The sequence below is a fragment of the Convolutriloba macropyga genome, chromosome 7 (genome assembly GCF_964194025.1).
Source record: "Convolutriloba macropyga chromosome 7, txConMacr16.3, whole genome shotgun sequence".
NCBI lineage: Eukaryota > Metazoa > Xenacoelomorpha > Acoela > Convolutidae > Convolutriloba > Convolutriloba macropyga.
In genome coordinates this window covers 38371675-38389730 of record NC_134474.1, presented here as the reverse complement: position 1 = coordinate 38389730, position 18056 = coordinate 38371675, and the positions used below count along the sequence as shown (strand labels likewise).

Sequence of the window (18056 nt, the reverse complement as noted above, 5' to 3'; positions counted from 1 at the left end):
TAATTAACGAGACAACGTAACAAATAGACAAAAAAGAACAAAAATGCGAAGTTAAAATATTTTATTTTATTTTTGAAAACAATTGTTTTCAAAGACATGAAAGCCATGACCTATCTACTCAAATCAGAATATAGGCTCATTTCTTCCTCAAAAGAAAACCAATGAAACCTGTTAATGTCCGGGAATTTTCAAACAACTAAAAAGACAAAGTATAAACGACAGTTGAAGACAAATGTAAAAAGTTTAAAAATAAATTATTCGAGAAAGAGGTGTCGATGCCGTAAATACCATATACTAAGCCTTTGAAGAAGACCTTAATGTGTTCGATTATGCTTTATTTTATAGGCCAATAAAGTAATATGTGAACTGTCAGGAATGTGAAAGTGAAAAAACGAGAAAAAGCGTGAGGAATGGGCCCATGTCTAAAATCAAAAAATTATCAAGTAATATCAAAGCCAGAAAACAATAACTTAACGAGTAAAACTGCACAACAGATTAAATTATTATTCAATAGAAAGATGAACAAGAGAAAATATTCTTTCTTTCTTTCTAAGAGAAAAGTGGCAAATTTCAAAAAAACCATTATTTAATTAAAAATCAAACATTTTTAAAAGTCAAAACTATCATAATCTTTCGAGAAAAGAAACTAGATACATTATTTTGGAACGGCTTGGGAAACCAATTGGAACTATCAACAGTGAGCTTTGATTTTAATAGTTCTGTTCTTTAATAAACATAAGAAATATTTTTTTATGAAAATATACCGACTGATTACGATCGGAAATAATTTTGGATGGTAACAGTCCAAGATTGGACCAATATCCACCTTGCTAATGCTGTTTGTCCATGGAGAACACACAGTTGATTCAAATGTTATAGATCTTGTTTTGAAAGTTAAAAGATAAAAAAAATCTCCTCTTTTTTGATAATCATAGAGTAAAGTTAGCGAAAAATGGCAAAATTTTATTTCCAAACTAATCTTAATGGTAATGGAAGTAGGAATGGATCCCTTTGTAGTTTACAAAGGTTGTGCGATTTTTTTGGATATGTGTTTCCGTCAATATTAATCAAAGTGGACTAAAGCAGCTTATTTTGGTCAATTTTTAATGAAAAAAGCCGAATTTTGAATATTTAGCCAAAGTTTTAGCCAAAAAATTGAATCAAAATAACCAAAAAATGTTGTTGTCTTCAAAAAAAAATCAATAGTACTGTTGATGATAACTTTACTTATTTTAGCAAAATTGTCAAATTTTTTGGCAAAAGTTTGAAAATATGAATAAAATTAACGCAAATCGGTCTAGTATTCACAAAACTTTAAACCACGATAACTCGCTCTAGAAAACAAAATTCAAGAAAAAAATTTGGTCGCCGCGAAGCGATAGCGGCTATTATTGTGGACATCGTGTTTTTTTTTTGTTCCGTCGTCTCCATCGATAATTCTTACGACTTGATTTCTTGGAATTGACTTTTCAATGACTTCAGTGACTTCTACTGCTGTGCAGTAAAAGTTTATGTGCGTGACATCATTTTTGCTTTTAGGTCCTTTGCGTGAAATGCCTCACTCAAAAAATGGCTTCTGAATTCACTTATGGAGCTTTACTTAAACGTATATGCCCTAATTCTTGAGTATTAGTCTTGTGTTTTTTGATTTCATATATCAATTTTGAAAACGATCTCTTAGGTTTTTGTCCTTATGGACCGTATGTGTCATAAAATTGACGGTCCGAATCTAACCCAATAAGTCTAGTGGTCTATTAAAGGACTGGTGGTCGATCTGTTTATCTCATTTCGTTAGTTGTTTCAATTCATGGAAGGCCACAAGCATCTATCGCGGCTGTTTTCCGGCAGTCTGCTGGCTATGTTTGGTTATGTCATATCAAATGCTAAAAACTGCAATATCAAATAATAGGCATAATCAAACAAACATTGGTACAGCATATGGCAGATGGTCCCTTTGGGGGTACAATCTGTTGCTATTCTCGTTTGAGCCACATTGTCCCACCTCCCACCCAGTACGTTATGCACCTGCCAGCTTTAGAGTGCGAGCCATTACATACGAAAGCATTGCAAAAATATGACACATGCGTCTGAGGGTGTCGTGCGTTAATAATTAGATAGTCTGGAATCATCGAAAAGCTCACGAAAGTCTTAACATGAACGCACAAAAGTCTGAATATGAACGCACATAAGTGAACAAAAAACCCCATTTGAGTATATAGTTCCCCCTCCCCCTCAAGAGGGGTCGAAACAAATAAAATTTTGAAATTATTGGGATTGTTTGAGGGACATTGGCCAGATAGAGCAGCTGAGAGGGAGCTTAGAGCAGTGTGCCAACAGCAGAGATGTGAATGGAAAGTGTTCACATGTCTTCAAAACTATCACCCAACACATACTCACCCAGCTCAAGTCACGTTAGTCCATAGCCAAATGGGCTGTCATTAAAACTTAACAGTTCCATTTTCCGGTTTTTGACCTAAAGAGTAACAACAAAAGATGTGAGTCTAAATAGCTGTTTGAATTATTCTAACTTTATCGTAAAATTATCATAAACTTCAATTCAGAGTTTACGCCCTGGTTTGCAAAAATAAATATTGATCAATTTTTTATTGCAAACCGAAGCGTACATTCTGAATACTTTTTCAGCAGAGCTGAATTTCAAAATTATGATAGTTTTACGATTAAGTTAGAATAATTCAAACAGCTATTTAGACCCACATCTCTTGTTGTTACTCTCTTTTTGTAATAACAACCCACTCGGGGTTTGATTATAGTGACATCAATGGAGATAATCTTTTGCAATACATAGGTTTAGCTATAGGTTTTCTGAATAACAGTTATTAAAATTACCACACTAACGGTATCAAAAAACGAGTAATTTGGCAACAGCTTTCGCTTTGTTTCGTTTGTCAGCTTGTCAAAAGCTTTCACCACTTTGAAAGATAATAATCTCAGCTGAATCTGTGCTCACATTTGGGCCAGATTTGAAATTTTGAACGATCAGCTTTGGCCATTCTTTTTGTTTTCTTGATCGTTGATTGCAAATAAAATATACAATATCTTCAGCGCGAAGTGCGAAAACACTCACATTCAAATGACCTTTTCAAGACTTTCAGAAAATGTGCGGCTAGTTAGTTGCTTTCTAATTAAAGTTAAACGTGATTAGAGTTAATTAATATTTAATGGGTGGAATTTACATTAATGACCAATACTTTGACTTGCAGTACTTCGGTGTTAAGCCTCCAGGTAACTTGCAAACATTTTACATGCTAATGATTTCTGTAAATAATTACAGAAGACAGAATATTTGCGCATTCTTTTCATGAATGTTTTGTTTTCAATTTCTAAGCCATGCTCAATCAATTTGCTTTTTGGACCTATGTGATTTTCTATTGTGCGAGTGCTTCAGTTTAAACACTACTATGAATTGATCAATATGATAGTCGTGGCTGTTTGCAATGTCGGAACAATTTTTATACATTTACTTTTTTAAAGTCAAAACGTCACGTAAACTTCATAAACTTTTCTGCAAATATTTATTTGTTGCAGGGGATGAATTCGTATTTTCATGAACTGTTCCGGTTAGTCCGTTTATTTTATATGTAAGCTTAACTTAAATGTATACTTAATATATGTTGAATTATTCTAATCACTTTTACCAATCGTTTTCTGGGTCAAATATTTGTTCCGACCCCTCTTGAGGGGGGAGGAACTATATGCTCAAATGGGTTTTTTTTGTTCAGTCAATTTTCGCCGATGGATATATTCATCGTAGAGAGTTGAGACTGGTATCATTAGAAAGCTCGTCCAGCGTAGAAAATGGAATTAAAAAGATTTTTTTAATTTTCGTTTTCTACAGGGAGTTATCAAGGTTTAAACTTCTGAGAAAAGTAGAGTGAATTCACGTTGTTTTTGTTCACATTTTCCGAATTTTTTCCCAAAGACAAACAAGCAATGTTGACTATTCTGATTTAATTTTTTTGGTCAAAAACTCTGGATTAAATATTTCAAAATTGAGACTTTTTCATCAAAAACAGCACAAAATAAGCTACTTTAGTCCACTTTGATTAACTCTGCCGGCAGTGCACCCCAAAACAACACTAATACAATCTTGATAGATTCAGAATGTGGTTATTCCTACTTCCACTTCCGCTGAGAGTGCTCTGTTATTAACACTTTGCCGTTTTTTTCTAACTTTACTCGTTGATTATCAAAAATGAAGAATTTAATTTTGAGTTTTCAACTAACAAACTATCTATATCTACAACATTTGAAAAATCAATTGTTCCTAACGGACAATAGGCTTTAGCAGGTCTAGTTTTGGGCCAATCTTGGACTGTTACGATCCAAAAAGTATTCGGATTGTAATCAGTCGGTTTTTATTTGAAAAAAGACCTTTTTTTAATAAAAAGGAGCAGAACATATCAAATCAAAACTCAGGAGTGATAGGTCCAATTGGCTTCTTAAACGGCTCCAAGCTAATGCATTTAGTTCTTTACTTTAAAGTTTATGATCGTTTCGACTTTAAAAATGATTGATTTTTAAATAAATAGTGGCTTAATGAACTTTTCCTCTATTTTTTTTCTTAATTTGGTCAACTTGTAGCTTAGGGTAAGCAAAGAAAGAATGCTTCTTCATTCTACTGATTTAAAATTTAGTCTCGATTGCGATTTTAAGCCCGAAGTTTTTGTTTTCCGGCTTAGATACTACTAGATTTCAGACTTTTTTGTTTTCAGATATTTGCCATTTTTTCACGTTTTCTAGTCGCATTATCACATTATTCACAGTTCTCATATCACGTTATTAGCGTTCAAAATAAAACACAATTGGACATATTAAAATCCTGAAAGACATAGATTATAGTTTTAACGGCCTCGAAACTTCTTTCTTGAAGAAATTAATTGAACTTTTTAATTTCGTCTTTAACTGTCATTTTTACTTTGTCATTTCGTTCGTATGAAATTTGCTGTATAGTGATAGGCTTCACAGGATTTTCATGGACGAATAGATCAGCTGATATTCTGATATTAGTAAATAGCTGATGGCTTTCATGACTTTGAAAACAATCGTTTTCCAAAACTAAAAATAAAAGCTTTTTAACTTCACAAGTTTCTTTTTATTTTTCTTCTTGTTACCTAATCTCGTTAATTACAGGTCAAATATTTGAATTCGTAAATAATGTCTTCCATGACTTGGGATATAATTTTGTTTCGAAAATAAAAATCAAAATTATTACATAATTTTGCCTTTTTCTCTTTTTTGTCTACTTGTTACCTAGTCTCACTAATAAATGGCCTCATTCTACGTTATCGGTGTTTGAGGAGGGCGCAATCGAATATATTTCGAGGGCCAAAAAAGGCTTGACGGTTTGGACAGCGTTTTCTGGCAAATTTCAATTGTTTTTTCGTTTGTTGTTTTCTTGTTGTTCTTTTTAGCCGCTTAAAAAAATGAATAAGGAAAAGTTCTGATGCCCTTCTATAGAAGAAATGGCAGTCGTAAACCTTTGGGATATTTTACTTGATTTCTAATTGTTTTCCTTACTTTGAAGTTAATTGTTTTGAAAAATAAGCGAATTTTTTAACTTTACTGTTTTTGTTCTTTTTTGTCTTATTGTTATCAAGCCTTCTTATGGACTGGTCCATATCTTTTCTGGTGATTTATAAGTTAGTTTGTTTCTTTTCAGGTATGCTGAATTTGTTATTAAAATTTGTTCTTTTAAAACGGACATAAACTTTGTGATGGAATTAATGTTTGTTTTTGCTGTTGTTTTGTTTTTGCTGTTTGTCTTGACTCGCTTTCTTAAAATTGACATATCACAGCAATCTAATGCTTCAATTTTTACTCCACTAAGTTATTTGCTTTGGTGGTTATCTTATCGTTCATACGCAGTTTTTTGAAAAATGCTTGTGCTTTTTGAAAAATATTTTGGGGTTTTTCTAACTGTTCCTCATTTGGTAGACAATTATGCCAAAATTGTGAATAAGCGGGGTCGGAACCTTATGTGGTATTGCACATTACCGAGCCGCTTTGCTTGTTTTAGTTTAAGCAATACCATCCATTCATATTAAATAACTTCTTATTAACATCATTTGCCGGCCTTTTGCTAATTTAAATCAATGATTATCGAAAATGCAGCATTTATTTTTCATTAAGGTTTTATTGACAAATTATCTAATACGCAAATATTTGGAACAATTAAGTTTTTTAACAGCTGCGTAAAGATAGCGAGGCCAGTTTGGCTTCCTTGTGGATTGTGTCATTGAAAAATGATTCTGATCGTATTGGGACGCTGTACCCCTTCATTTTTTGTGTTTTTCATCCCAATTATGTCAGGTCTGATGAACTGCACTTTTGTCTTTTACGCCCTTCATTTTGTTTTGCGTTATCTAAATTTCTCTCATTCGCAAGTGTCAACAGTTGAGCTTAGGTGCTGGCATAACTCAAGCCGGCCAATATCGGTGTAACTTTTTCTTTTGAATTTTTGTTAGTGGTTATAATGTGTGTAGTAACCTCTAAGGACGTCATTTGAAGCCTTATTAGTGAATTTTTTCAACCACACCCCATTTTACTGTGCTGTGTGTTTTAGTCTTTTGTCACAATGTCAGATGAACTGTAGGTTTCGTTGCTGTTGAAAAGAGATCCTGTTGAACATATAAAACATTTTCATTGATTTGCTGACGGTTTTGATGGCTCCGACTCTTTTCTCGCTAATTTTTTCAGCTTTGTGATTAATGCCTGTATATGATGTTTTTTGTATTTTTCTTTTATCTCGTTGACTGTCTCTATACGAAAATTTTCTGGCCCCTACTCTAGAACACTTTTTTAAAATTGAATTTGATGGTAGTGTACTTGGCTCGGAGGATAATAATGAAAATTGAAATTTTTTACCCAAAGATTAACTAGAGTTCTCATTACAGGTTAGCAACCTGAAGATAAGCTATATTTTCTATTTTTGTCTGTGATAGTGAAGCTAGTATGCACACTGGTCCCCGGACCTTGCTCACAGTGAGTTTCAGCGCTGTACCATCGACTTTCAATTGTAACCAGTACTGTACCAGACAAATAAGAGTATAAATACGTTTGCCAGTCTGCCCAGAGTCGATTAAGAAACATCCCAGTCTGCTCAATTCAAATGGCCGCAACTCAAATTAGATGCATGCGACAAACTCAAAAACTATAACTCAAAATCATAGTTATAATCATATAGTTATAATCATAGTTTCAGAGCCTATAAATTGAATTGTTACGCAGAACAATTTCTGCAACTTGACATAAATTCATGTATATTGAAAACGCATGTATTTTTAATTACGATCAAAACAGATAGCGAGAGAGAGAGAGAGAGAGAGAGAGAGAGAGAGAGAGAGAGAGAGAGGAGACGCGGGATAATTGGCTCTTGAGCAAATAGAAGCGCGAAAGCGCGGGTAATTATGTACGCTATGCGCATATCAAAACCAGGCGGCATTTTAATATGCCCATAACCAGGGCAGACAGAATTTGTTTATGCCCATACCGCAAACCGAATTAACAAAATTCATGTTCAGACAAAAGTCAGTTGATGACTCATCTTGTCTTACTAAAATCATACTAAACAGTGAAATCTCGGACCTGAACATAGTAATGGCCCGCCTAAAAATCATTATGATTTGTTTTCTGGTCCAGTACTGAATCTATCTGACGATGCGCTCCGGGTCAACCATTGTTTTTCTGCTTTTTCAGAGTTAAAAGATTAAAGTATTATTCTCGTTACTCTTTTCAATCCAAACAAGTTTTGATTATGTAAAATTTTGCTCAATTATATATCAATGATTATGATTACTCCAGAGGTAAAAAATGCCATTTTTTTGAATTTTTATTAAAAATCCTCTGAAACTTTGAATGTTTAACTTTCAAAAATTGTTCACTGTTCCCTTCGGTGAGTGCCCCGTCTTTGACATTGCACTTTGCGCGATCTATTCGTCTTTATTCTTAAGTTATGTTAGCTTTGTCAACCTCTGTCGTTACAAACTTAGGTATGCACAGTTATGCTATTTAATATTAAGTTGATCGCACTGTTGATTTAGAATGGATCAACTACGCAGTGAAGGACTCTGAGACACTCGAGTCCTCTCTCGACTTTGAACTGTTTCTCTCCAACTCAGAAGATACAGGTGGCGTTGCAGGAAAGGGCGCATCCAAGACTGCTATGTCAGATATGGACAGTCAAAGGGATGAGAGGTACAGTATGTTTTCCGACTATATGGTTTTGTAACCTTGGTTAGCTCAGATATAGGATTGTTGGAACTGTTTCATTGAAGACCAGTTATTATTATTAATATTTTAACACCATTATAAAAGTAAGTTATAATGGCTAAGTTTGATCACCTCTCTTTAATTTTTACAACTCATAACCAATTTGCATTATGATGCATATCAAAATGTGAGGAATACCCATTATCATCTGTGGAAAAGCGTGCGACTGTTTGTTTGTTTACACAAAAAAAATGATAATGGTTATTTTCGTTGGGAAAACAAAGGGGGTTGGGTTCGGACTAGGGGTTACATTTTCTTGGAGTAGCTGTTCTTATATGTTTAGGTTCCGATCACGTGGCGTGTCAATATCGAACCAAAAGTCATCAATGACCTCACTTAACAAAGGCGCGGCAGGAATCGTAGGTGAAGAAGCGTCATTGCATGAGAAACAACTGAGATTGCAGAAAGCATTTCAAATTGCCCAAGACATTGAACACTACAGGTATAGGGCTCGACTTTTTTTCACCCTGAATCATTTACCCCCCCCCCCCCCACCCCCATAATTTAACTTCATATCTTTTGACACCTATATGTTCCACCTCAAACTTTTCACCAGAAAATCTTTCCCAAAGACGCGAATTTCAACTTTTGAATATTAATCCCTAAATTATTTATGCAAACAAAGCTGGACAGCCAGGTAAAGACTCAACTCAATATCCTAACCAGTTGTGATAAGTTTAGTTCTAAATAAAGTTTAGTTCTAAATAAGGTGTGTATGAATACTTGTATTAGCCTAATTGTTGTGATAAACTTATTAAATAGTTTCAGAGAGGGCAAATGAGTGAATCTGCGACAGTTACGAGTGATTCTTTGAACATTGATACAAATCTGCAACCACCAGCCTTACGTTACATGGATCAAACGCCTATCGGGAAACAAGATCCGAAAAGAAAGCACTGTGAGCTAAGTCCTACAGAAGAGCAAGGAGAACTGGTTAACCTTATAAAAGCAACAGTCAAAGAAGCAATTGCGGAAATGATTCCAACTATCGTTGATCAAGTCAAGACGGAAGTAATGAGCTCTATGAAGACACTGCTAAAGACAGAGATGGAAGATCTGAAGACGAGTATTATGGAAGAAGTCTACCATGAAGTTGGCAATGCTGAACAGAGATCTCTGTTAAGGTCCCTGTCGGAGGCCGAAGCCCTCGAGATGTACAATAGACGCGAGAACGTTCGAATTGTAGGCATCGAAGAGGTCATCGAAAGAAATGCGCAAGGTAAACCATTATCTGAAAAATTGGAAGTGACGATGAAACATGTAGTGTCACTAGCGAATACCATTGGAGCTCCAATTAATGAGTCAGATATTTCCATCGCTCACCGCTTGCCGTCAAATAGAGGACCTAAGCCAATTATTGCACGCTTTGCCAGAAGAGTTGCCAAAGTATCAATAATGCCAAACAAGAAGGCGACGGTTAATTCTCAAGTGTTCAAAGATGTCAAAGTGTATGAAGACCTTACGAAGCCTAGACTGAATTTTGTTAAGATCATGCAGAAAGACGCCCGCTTTGAAAGAGTATGGACCAGAGAAGGGACAATTCACGGTATTCGCAGAGATAACCAGAAGTTGTATAAAGTTAATGATCTCTATCATTCTGGTCTAGACTTGGGATATAACATAAATGATGTACTACAATGCTTCCCTAAGTCCGGATATTTTACATGGGGAACATCTGAAAGTGGAACTTAAACTAAAATCTTTATCTGTGCTTAATGTTAACGTTCGCTCTTTGAAATCGCACCTTGAAAAATTGGAAGCACTAGTTTTAAGTCTTGAGTCTCCACCAGATATTTTGTGTCTAACTGAAACTTGGTTGACTGATAACGATGATCCGAAAATATTTCTTGTAGATGGATACACCCAATATATTGCAAAAAATAGGACAACATTAGGCGGCGGTGTTATGATTCAAGTGAAAAATTCATGTAACCTATTGAATAAGCATCAAGTTGATTTTGATGAAGCCGTAATGGGCGAAATTGCGTGCAATAATTACAAGTTTTTTATTGCCGCTGTATATAATAAACCAAAAGCGAAGAAGCTTGAGTTTGTTGATGCTCTTGATAATTTTCTAAGCTTTAAAAGCTCAAACAAAACTCCTCTCATAATTTGTGGCGACTTCAATATAAATATTTTGGAAGAAAACCTGCTAGAAAAAAATTACTCAAGTGTTGTTGATTCAAATGGCTTTGAAATTGGACCAATGGAACCAACACGTGTAACAATGAACTCATCAACATGCCTTGATCATTTTATATTTCAAAATGTATCCAAAAGTGAAATATGTGTTCTAAAAAACGAGGAAATTGCCAACCACTATCCAACTATGTTACATTGGTCAATTCGAACAGCTTTAAAATCAAAAAAAGTTGCCTATCGTAATACATCATTCCTTAAGAATCCTTCGCAAGTCCAGAATTTTCAAGAAACAATGCATGAAAAATTAGAAAACAGCGTTGAGCAGATTAGATCAAGTAATTCAGTCAACTCTTGCTTTATCTCTTTTACAGATATCTTTGAGGAGGTTCTATATATTTTTGCGCCATTGAAAACATGCACAAATAAGAACAAGGAAACCCCGACATGGTATAATAATAAGTTGAAATCCCTCCGCAATAAACGAAATAAGGCACACAAAAACTGGAAAATGAATCCCCATAATAGCGACTATCTTAAAGTTTTTAAGGACAAGCGCAACACTTTTCAAAAAGCAGAGGAGACTACTAAGAAACAATTTTACCTCAATAAATTTAAATCGTGTGTTGGAGACTGAAGACAGACATATAAGTTATTAAATGAGATCAAAGGTGAACAAAAAAATGCAAACATTGTTCCCTATTTAGATGTGCTACAAGCAGATGATAATGAGCCATCCCAAATTGATATAGCTGAGGCCTTCAACGATCATTTCACTAGTACAGCAAAAGATATTATCCGAAATCTGCCACCATCGGAAGAAATTAAAATTTCAAGAGTAGAGAAATCAATGTATCTCGTTCCTGCAACTGAACAAGAGATCCTAGAATTCATACAAAATCTAGAAAACAAATCCTCTTCGGATGATGATTATATAAGCAATCTAATAATTAAAACAGCGAGTACAATTATTGCACCATATTTAACTTACATAATAAACAAGTCCATGAATCAAGGTGTTTTTCCCGATAAGTTGAAAAAAGCGAAGGTAATACCCCTGTTCATAGAAAGATCTAAAACTGATGTAAATAATTATCGGCCAATTAGTCTGCTAACAATTTGGAGTAAAATATTTGAGAGAGTAATATATAATCGAATGTATCATTTTATGGAACGTTTTTCTCTTTTATATAACAAACAATTTGACTATGAAGCAAAACATAGCACAATTGATGCCCTAGTTGATTTAACTGAAAATATCAGTTCCCGTTCATGTAAAAAAGTAATCGGCTTCTTCTTAGATCTAAAGAAAGCCTTTGATACTGTTGATCACTCCATTCTACTATCTAAACTAGAAAGATTAGGCTTCAGAGGTAACTGCTTAGCGTGGCTAATTTCCCACATAAGTGATAGATATCAGCGAGTTGAAGTCAATGGAGTTTCATCTCAGTGGCGAAAAATTGAGCACAGAGTCCCGCAGGGTTCAATACTAGGCCCTCTTCTGTTTCTGATCTATATTAATGATCTGCCAGCTGCATGCCCAGATATAAAGGTTTTGCTCTTCGCCGATGACACTAGCTTAATGGCTGTAGATGAACAAATAGATCACTTCGATAGTAACCTCTTAATGCTTGGTAAATGTCTGAATGCAAACAAACTCGCGTTAAATTTATCCAAAACAATTCAAATGAATTTGAAACCTAGTGCTTCCAATGATTTCTTCCTATTTAACTCGTGCCCTATTTTAGTCAAGCCTGTTTGTAAGTACCTTGGTGTGTATGTTGATAATAAGCTTTCTTTTCGCTCGCATATAGAATATGTTAAAACGAGACTCGGTAAACAATCAGGTATAATATCTAAGCTCAGGCTTCGTGCCTCAATTTGAACTAATGAATTACTATAAGACCAATGTAGTTCCGATAATTCAATATGGAATTCTTGTTTTCGGTTGTTGCAGTTATAAAGCCCAGGAACCCATATTTTTAATGCAGAAGAAAATTTTAAAATAGATATACTTCAGAAAGAAAAGTGATAGTTGCGATGACATCTTCTTGAAAAATGAGTGTTTAACAGTTTATGAACTTCATATATATGAGCTCTTGAAGTTTGTGTTAAGATCCATCTTCAAAATTCACTCAATTGATTCGCTCAATAAATTTTTTGTTTTTTCATCACAAAAAGTCACAAGATCTTCAAAAATACAACTTCTGCATGAACCTTTATGTAAGCTTCAAATTGAAAGATACTCAATTAAGTATCGTGCCACTAAATTGTATAATCTTCTGCGAATTAATCAAATTCTTCCAGATGATATGATGGAGTGGACTTTTTCCAAAGTAACAAAGTTTTACCATAGTATAAAAACGTGCTATATTCTGCAAAACCCAGAACTTGTTAGACATGTTTTTAGTTTCTAATTTTGTTGCTTCTTTGTTGTTTTCAGCATTCTTGAAATAATAATAATACCTTTTCTCTAGCTCTGTGTTGCTGGTTTGACACTTAGCTTGCTTTGGAAATTATAAAATCAGTTATATTTTCAAAAAGTGTACGATGCTGGGGTGCAACTTTGTGATTTTTGGGTTTTTCTTGGAAAACAATTTTTGGTGCCAGCTTCCTGCCCCTGAGGGGGTGGGGCTGGCACCAATTTTTTTTAACATCGCTTTTTTATGCCCAGATATGAGCCTCGTACGACCTCTGGAATCCGAGAACATGGCATTTTTTTTGTCGATTTTTTGGATAAATACTTAGAAAATTTTTCAGCAAAAATGGAATTATTCAAATTTTTCTGTTTCTGGTTATTTAGAAGAATTTTAAATGCCGTTTATGGTCCAGATATGCGATGAGAAAGTCGTGGTTACCGGGTCTTATTTTAGTGAAAATAAAAGTGTGTATGAATACTTGTATTTTTTTCCTCTTAGTTGATGTCGCATTTGCAGATATATTTTAATTTTTTTTGACTGATTTTTTTTATGTTTAAATGTACTTGAAACAAGTCTTAGAGTATGTTTGCCAAGTGTCTTTTTGCCGTAAGATATTATTATTTTTTTGATGCAAGATTAAATTGTCATAAACTTAATTTGTTTATATGCAACGTTAGGATTTTTTTTTCATCTGCAGTAATTTGTTGTATTTAATTTAAATGTCTTTAAATGATCAATATTATTCAAAATTCTCTTAGGGCAGGTTTTTTTGCTGGCCTGACGGCCTCGTTGCCTGTCCCTTCTGGTGCTGAGTTTATTTTTACTTAATTCAATATTATTGTTTAACATAAGCTCACACCAGATAAATAAATTCTTTTTTTATCGGTGCTGTTGGTTTTTCTAAGCAAAAATAATTTCGTTTTTGACATTAATTTTGTCGGGTTTCTCTGTCTAAGTTTCAGTACCATCACTTCTGTCTTTAAAAATAGACGATATCGACGCTTTCTTTTAAAATTATTGCAGTTTTTTCCTCCCTCTGATAACCAAAGGCTGTTTTCGAGTATTTTGTTGCAAATTTAAACTCAAAAAATAAGTAAGCTATACATATGCAAGGAAACTTCAAGGAAAAATTATAGTGAACAAATTATAGTGAACAACTTGAACAAATTATGAAACTTGAAAAATTTGGTCTTAGTGATCACTTTCCGAAAGCAAAAAGTAAAAAAGTAGTTTATTTAGGGGCAACGACTTGATTGAATACCAAGTTGCTTTTGAGTAGAATCTGTTCAGTTAGGAATGCAGCTGAGACAAAAATTTCTTCCGTAAATCTGTGTTGTTTAGCTTTAGAAAAAACTAAAAGCTGTAGTTTTTTGAAAGATCAACATTCTTTTTAATCTTGGCAGAAAGAAACAGAAGAACTATCGCAATCAAGCTCATCGCCGGAAGAAGCAAAACAAACAGCAGAAAAAGACTGTCGTGGTCGAAAAAAGCATACACACAGACACATTAGCAAATGAGAAAGCGAAAAATGAGGAAACAAAGGAAAAGAAACGAAAATCTGACAAACCCGCCGAGGTCAAAGTTCTTTCTAGTGTGAAAGATTTCCTCAATCCTGAATGGCAGGGCTTGAGCCGGAATTTTGTGAAATATTGCGAATCTTACGAAGAATTCAACACTCTTCTACTATTCAGATTATTTCTTGAGATTCAAAAATACAATAAGCTAATTCACCAATCAGCTAAAGTTAAAGATGTCCAATCACAGCTAATTTATACAACTTACCTTGATGCCTACGCCCCTTTGAGGGTTAACTTACCCAAAAAGTATCTCGTCAAAGAGAAACTTACAGCCGAGCGAATGAAGTCACTTGAAGACTACATCGAGAAAACTCTCCGAACAGCTGTCAAGATTTTTAACGAAGGTCAAAAGTGGACCGAAAGCCAGACAAAGGCAAAGAAGACGTCATTGATTCCTGGAAAGTTGACGTCAGGAGTCCAAACTGCAGACGTTGGGATTCCTCCAATGTGGGTTCGGAGAAGAGTGGAGAATGGGTTGCCTTCGAAGTCTGCAGCCCAAGCGGGTATCCGGTCAATTCCTACGGAAAAAGACAGAGAGACATTTTCAAGGGTGCTTTCCAAAGAGACAACTCTGAAAGAGTGCAGAGATATTATTGCTCAGTTTCAGTGAGTTCAGATATTTTTTTTGCCAATATTAATAATTTGCGATTTAAATTTCAAATGCAATTTGTATTTTAAACGCCTGATACTTGACGGCGCGAGAAACATTTTTAGTAATTAACAAAAAACTGATTTTTTTTCTCTGTCTGGTTCAACGCACAGCTATCACTAAATTTACAGTGTGCATGAGAAAATCTAAAGCATCGTGGTTCAGCTGGGCTCATAACGCACAATGTGGGTAGAACGAAAGAAACATAGTAACTTGCGATGAGAGCAAATAACTTAATTGTAAGTCGGTGTAAAAATAAGGGGGCGGGGGGGGGGGGGGGGGGTCGAAACAAAAGAACTAATTTTCCGGGGGAAAAATGACCAAGAAGTAAGAAATGTAAGTAATTCTGGCTGAACGCTTTTAATGATTTTATACCTTAGTTTTCTTCTTTTTTTTTCAGTGAATACTTAAATCAGCACGGTGCAGATCAAGAGCTCCCCTACATTGCAAACAGTCTCAAATTTTACATAGAAGTATACAAACTCACACAATTCATCCATCAAGACCAACACGACGATGTCCTTCTTAGCCGAAAACTTGACGGCATCGTCAACATTTACGTCGACTCTCAAACTTCGGACGCCAGAGTTCAAATCGAAACTTCGACTGAACAAGCTGCTAAAATTGTCAGACAATCGCATAGTTTTATTCGTGGCCCGCCTCCGAGCTGTAAAACCCAACCAAAAGGTCACAGTTTAGACGAAGTGTCTGAATTCGTCCAAGCGGCCGATGTGATTAAAGAACAGTTGTTGCAATTTTGGAGTGCATTTTGGAAGAAAAGACAAGAGGTCAAAAGTCAAAAACGAGCCGGTCAAACTCAAGACAGAGGTTTGATTGATAAAATGGGAGATGTCGGGATAGATATTTTGGAATCTGGCAACTCGAGTGAGGAAACTGCGGAGGAGTTCCAGATCTTGTTTGAGATGCCAAAGCAGAAACCGGTTGGAAACCAGTTTGGTTCCAGTGTTTCTTTCACGCTTCTAGAAGGAGTTAAATGGAAGGTACGCTTAAAACTTGAACAATACTTTGCTCATTTATTGGTTTTCTTGTAAGGTATTTAAATATCTGCACACTCTTATGTTTTTGGGTTTCATCTTAAAGTGACCTATAGTTTTGCTACTTTCCTCTTTTGGTATAATCGGAAACCTGGCGTCACTTTTTGTTATTGAATTAACATTGTAACTAGTTAATAGATCTGATTTGAGCAATGATTCATCTTCTGCGGTCAAAAGTCGGATGCATAAACCATAGTTTTTGTAAAATGACCATCTAACTGTTGTGAAACATTTGTCGAATGGGATTAAGTGTTTATTAACTTTTGAAAGCGCACATAAGAGCTCAATTCTTACATTAATTCAACTATTAATGCTAACAGAAATTGAACGTTGCTAACAGAAATGTTCACAATTTTTTAACACATTCGTAAAGTGATTTTTATAATTTTTATAGAGTCAGGCAGTGGAAAATTATTTCACGCCTCGGGACGAGAATGGTGGTTAACTTCAAAGAACTTTCAAGTTGCATGTTCAATTTGTAACAATTTATTGGTTGAATGGTAGCGTTAAGAATTTGCAAGTCTTTGGCTGAAGAATTTAAGGCGATGCATAGCTTTTTAAGAGTTTAAAAGAAACTCAATTAGCTATATTTAATCATATCGACTCGACCCCGGAATCAGGGTTTATACTTTCAATATAATTTACTGAAATATGCGTGTAGGGTTTCACAATGGACGAGAGTAGTTCTCGTGACAACCTTGATATGTTCGGGGGTGGCACTGGGTCCCAAGGTGCTCTTGGCTCAGCCGCCCCCCTCGCCCAGCACACTGAGTATGTATACATTGCTAACATTGTGCAATCATGTCATTCCTTCCTTCTCCATAACCTACCCTCAAATGTGTGATAATCTCTACCATGACCTTATGTCATCGTGTTTGCTGATTGCCCGGGTTGAAATTTCATAGTAAATCCGCAATGAATCATGATATTTTTGAACTGGACTGTCTTATAATCAGCTGAAACAATAATTGGAAATGAGGAACTGAAGTATGCTGACAAATGGAAAATTAAATAGTGTCAGCAAAATCAAATAATTACTGGGATTGCGCAAAGTTTTGAATTCTAATTGAAGCGCAAAAATATGCACAGTAGGACGCTTATAAATGGGTGTTTAGTTTCACATCTGCGGGTTTTTCTCCCAAAAAATTTGATTTCAGCTGCATCATTTAAAAATGTTCTATTAAAGCCCCCTCCACAATACTACACGGACTTATAATTTTTTTTTCAAAATTTTGAAACCTCATCCAGGAAATGTTTGAAATGTACCGTCATTGAGAACTGTAAAACATTTAGTTGTTTTGATTATCATTTTCGAGAGGCAAATGTTCTCTAAAGTTGCTTTTTGATAAGGTTATATTGTTTTGTATTATTTCAGACAGCAGATTTCTATGAGTCACATCTGAATCACCACTTGAACCAGGTGGCACACCACAATGCACTGCCCTCCCACAGTCACAGTCACAGCCATCAACACTTTCTTCACCACCACAGCTCAGTCCTTAAGTCACTCTAGATTGATTGATTATAAATGAACTTAATGGTATTTTATATTATAACTTTATTGTAATATTATAGTGTAGTTAATTAAAAAAAAGTTGTTTACATAAAGGAAGTCCGCTCCAGATCTCGAATTCCATCTATAAATGATAAATCTTTAAACAGCTTTTATTATTGATTGGACAAATAGGACAATCTTGGTTGCGAATTTTTTAATGGGTGCACACAGTTTAACCCAGAATTATGGTAAGAATCGTTTTTTTACTGCAAATCACTTCAAAGTCCCTCTAACAACTGGACACCGCCTTAACCCTGTTTTGAATCCTATAGCATCCTTCATAGACAGCTTAGCTTCAGTTGCGTGATCAGAGGTAGGGCGATGGTTGCAGTATGTGACTAGGTGTGAAAATGAATAGATTGCCGCAACCCG

General features: G+C 35.0%; 1 protein-coding gene across 3 annotated transcripts in view; it reads left to right on the top strand.

Annotated features, from left to right (window-relative positions):
* The window catches only part of LOC142342844 (uncharacterized), a 39143-nt gene extending 21148 nt beyond the window's left edge, over positions 1 to 17995 (top strand). Inside the window, exons 6-12 of one of the 3 annotated variants that reach the window (XM_075394463.1) lie at positions 2284 to 2411; positions 8061 to 8214; positions 8573 to 8731; positions 14252 to 15031; positions 15475 to 16075; positions 16791 to 16900; positions 17505 to 17657. In XM_075394463.1, the coding sequence (XP_075250578.1) occupies positions 2284 to 2411; positions 8061 to 8214; positions 8573 to 8731; positions 14252 to 15031; positions 15475 to 16075; positions 16791 to 16900; positions 17505 to 17532 (1960 nt within the window). In that variant the 3' untranslated portion in view covers positions 17533 to 17657. Of the gene's footprint in view, positions 1 to 2283; positions 2412 to 8060; positions 8215 to 8572; positions 8732 to 14251; positions 15032 to 15474; positions 16076 to 16790; positions 16901 to 17504 lie in introns of all 3 variants that reach the window. The other 2 variants (XM_075394464.1, XM_075394466.1) reach the window with 2 other exon arrangements.
* The last annotated feature ends 61 nt before the right edge of the window (positions 17996 to 18056 follow it).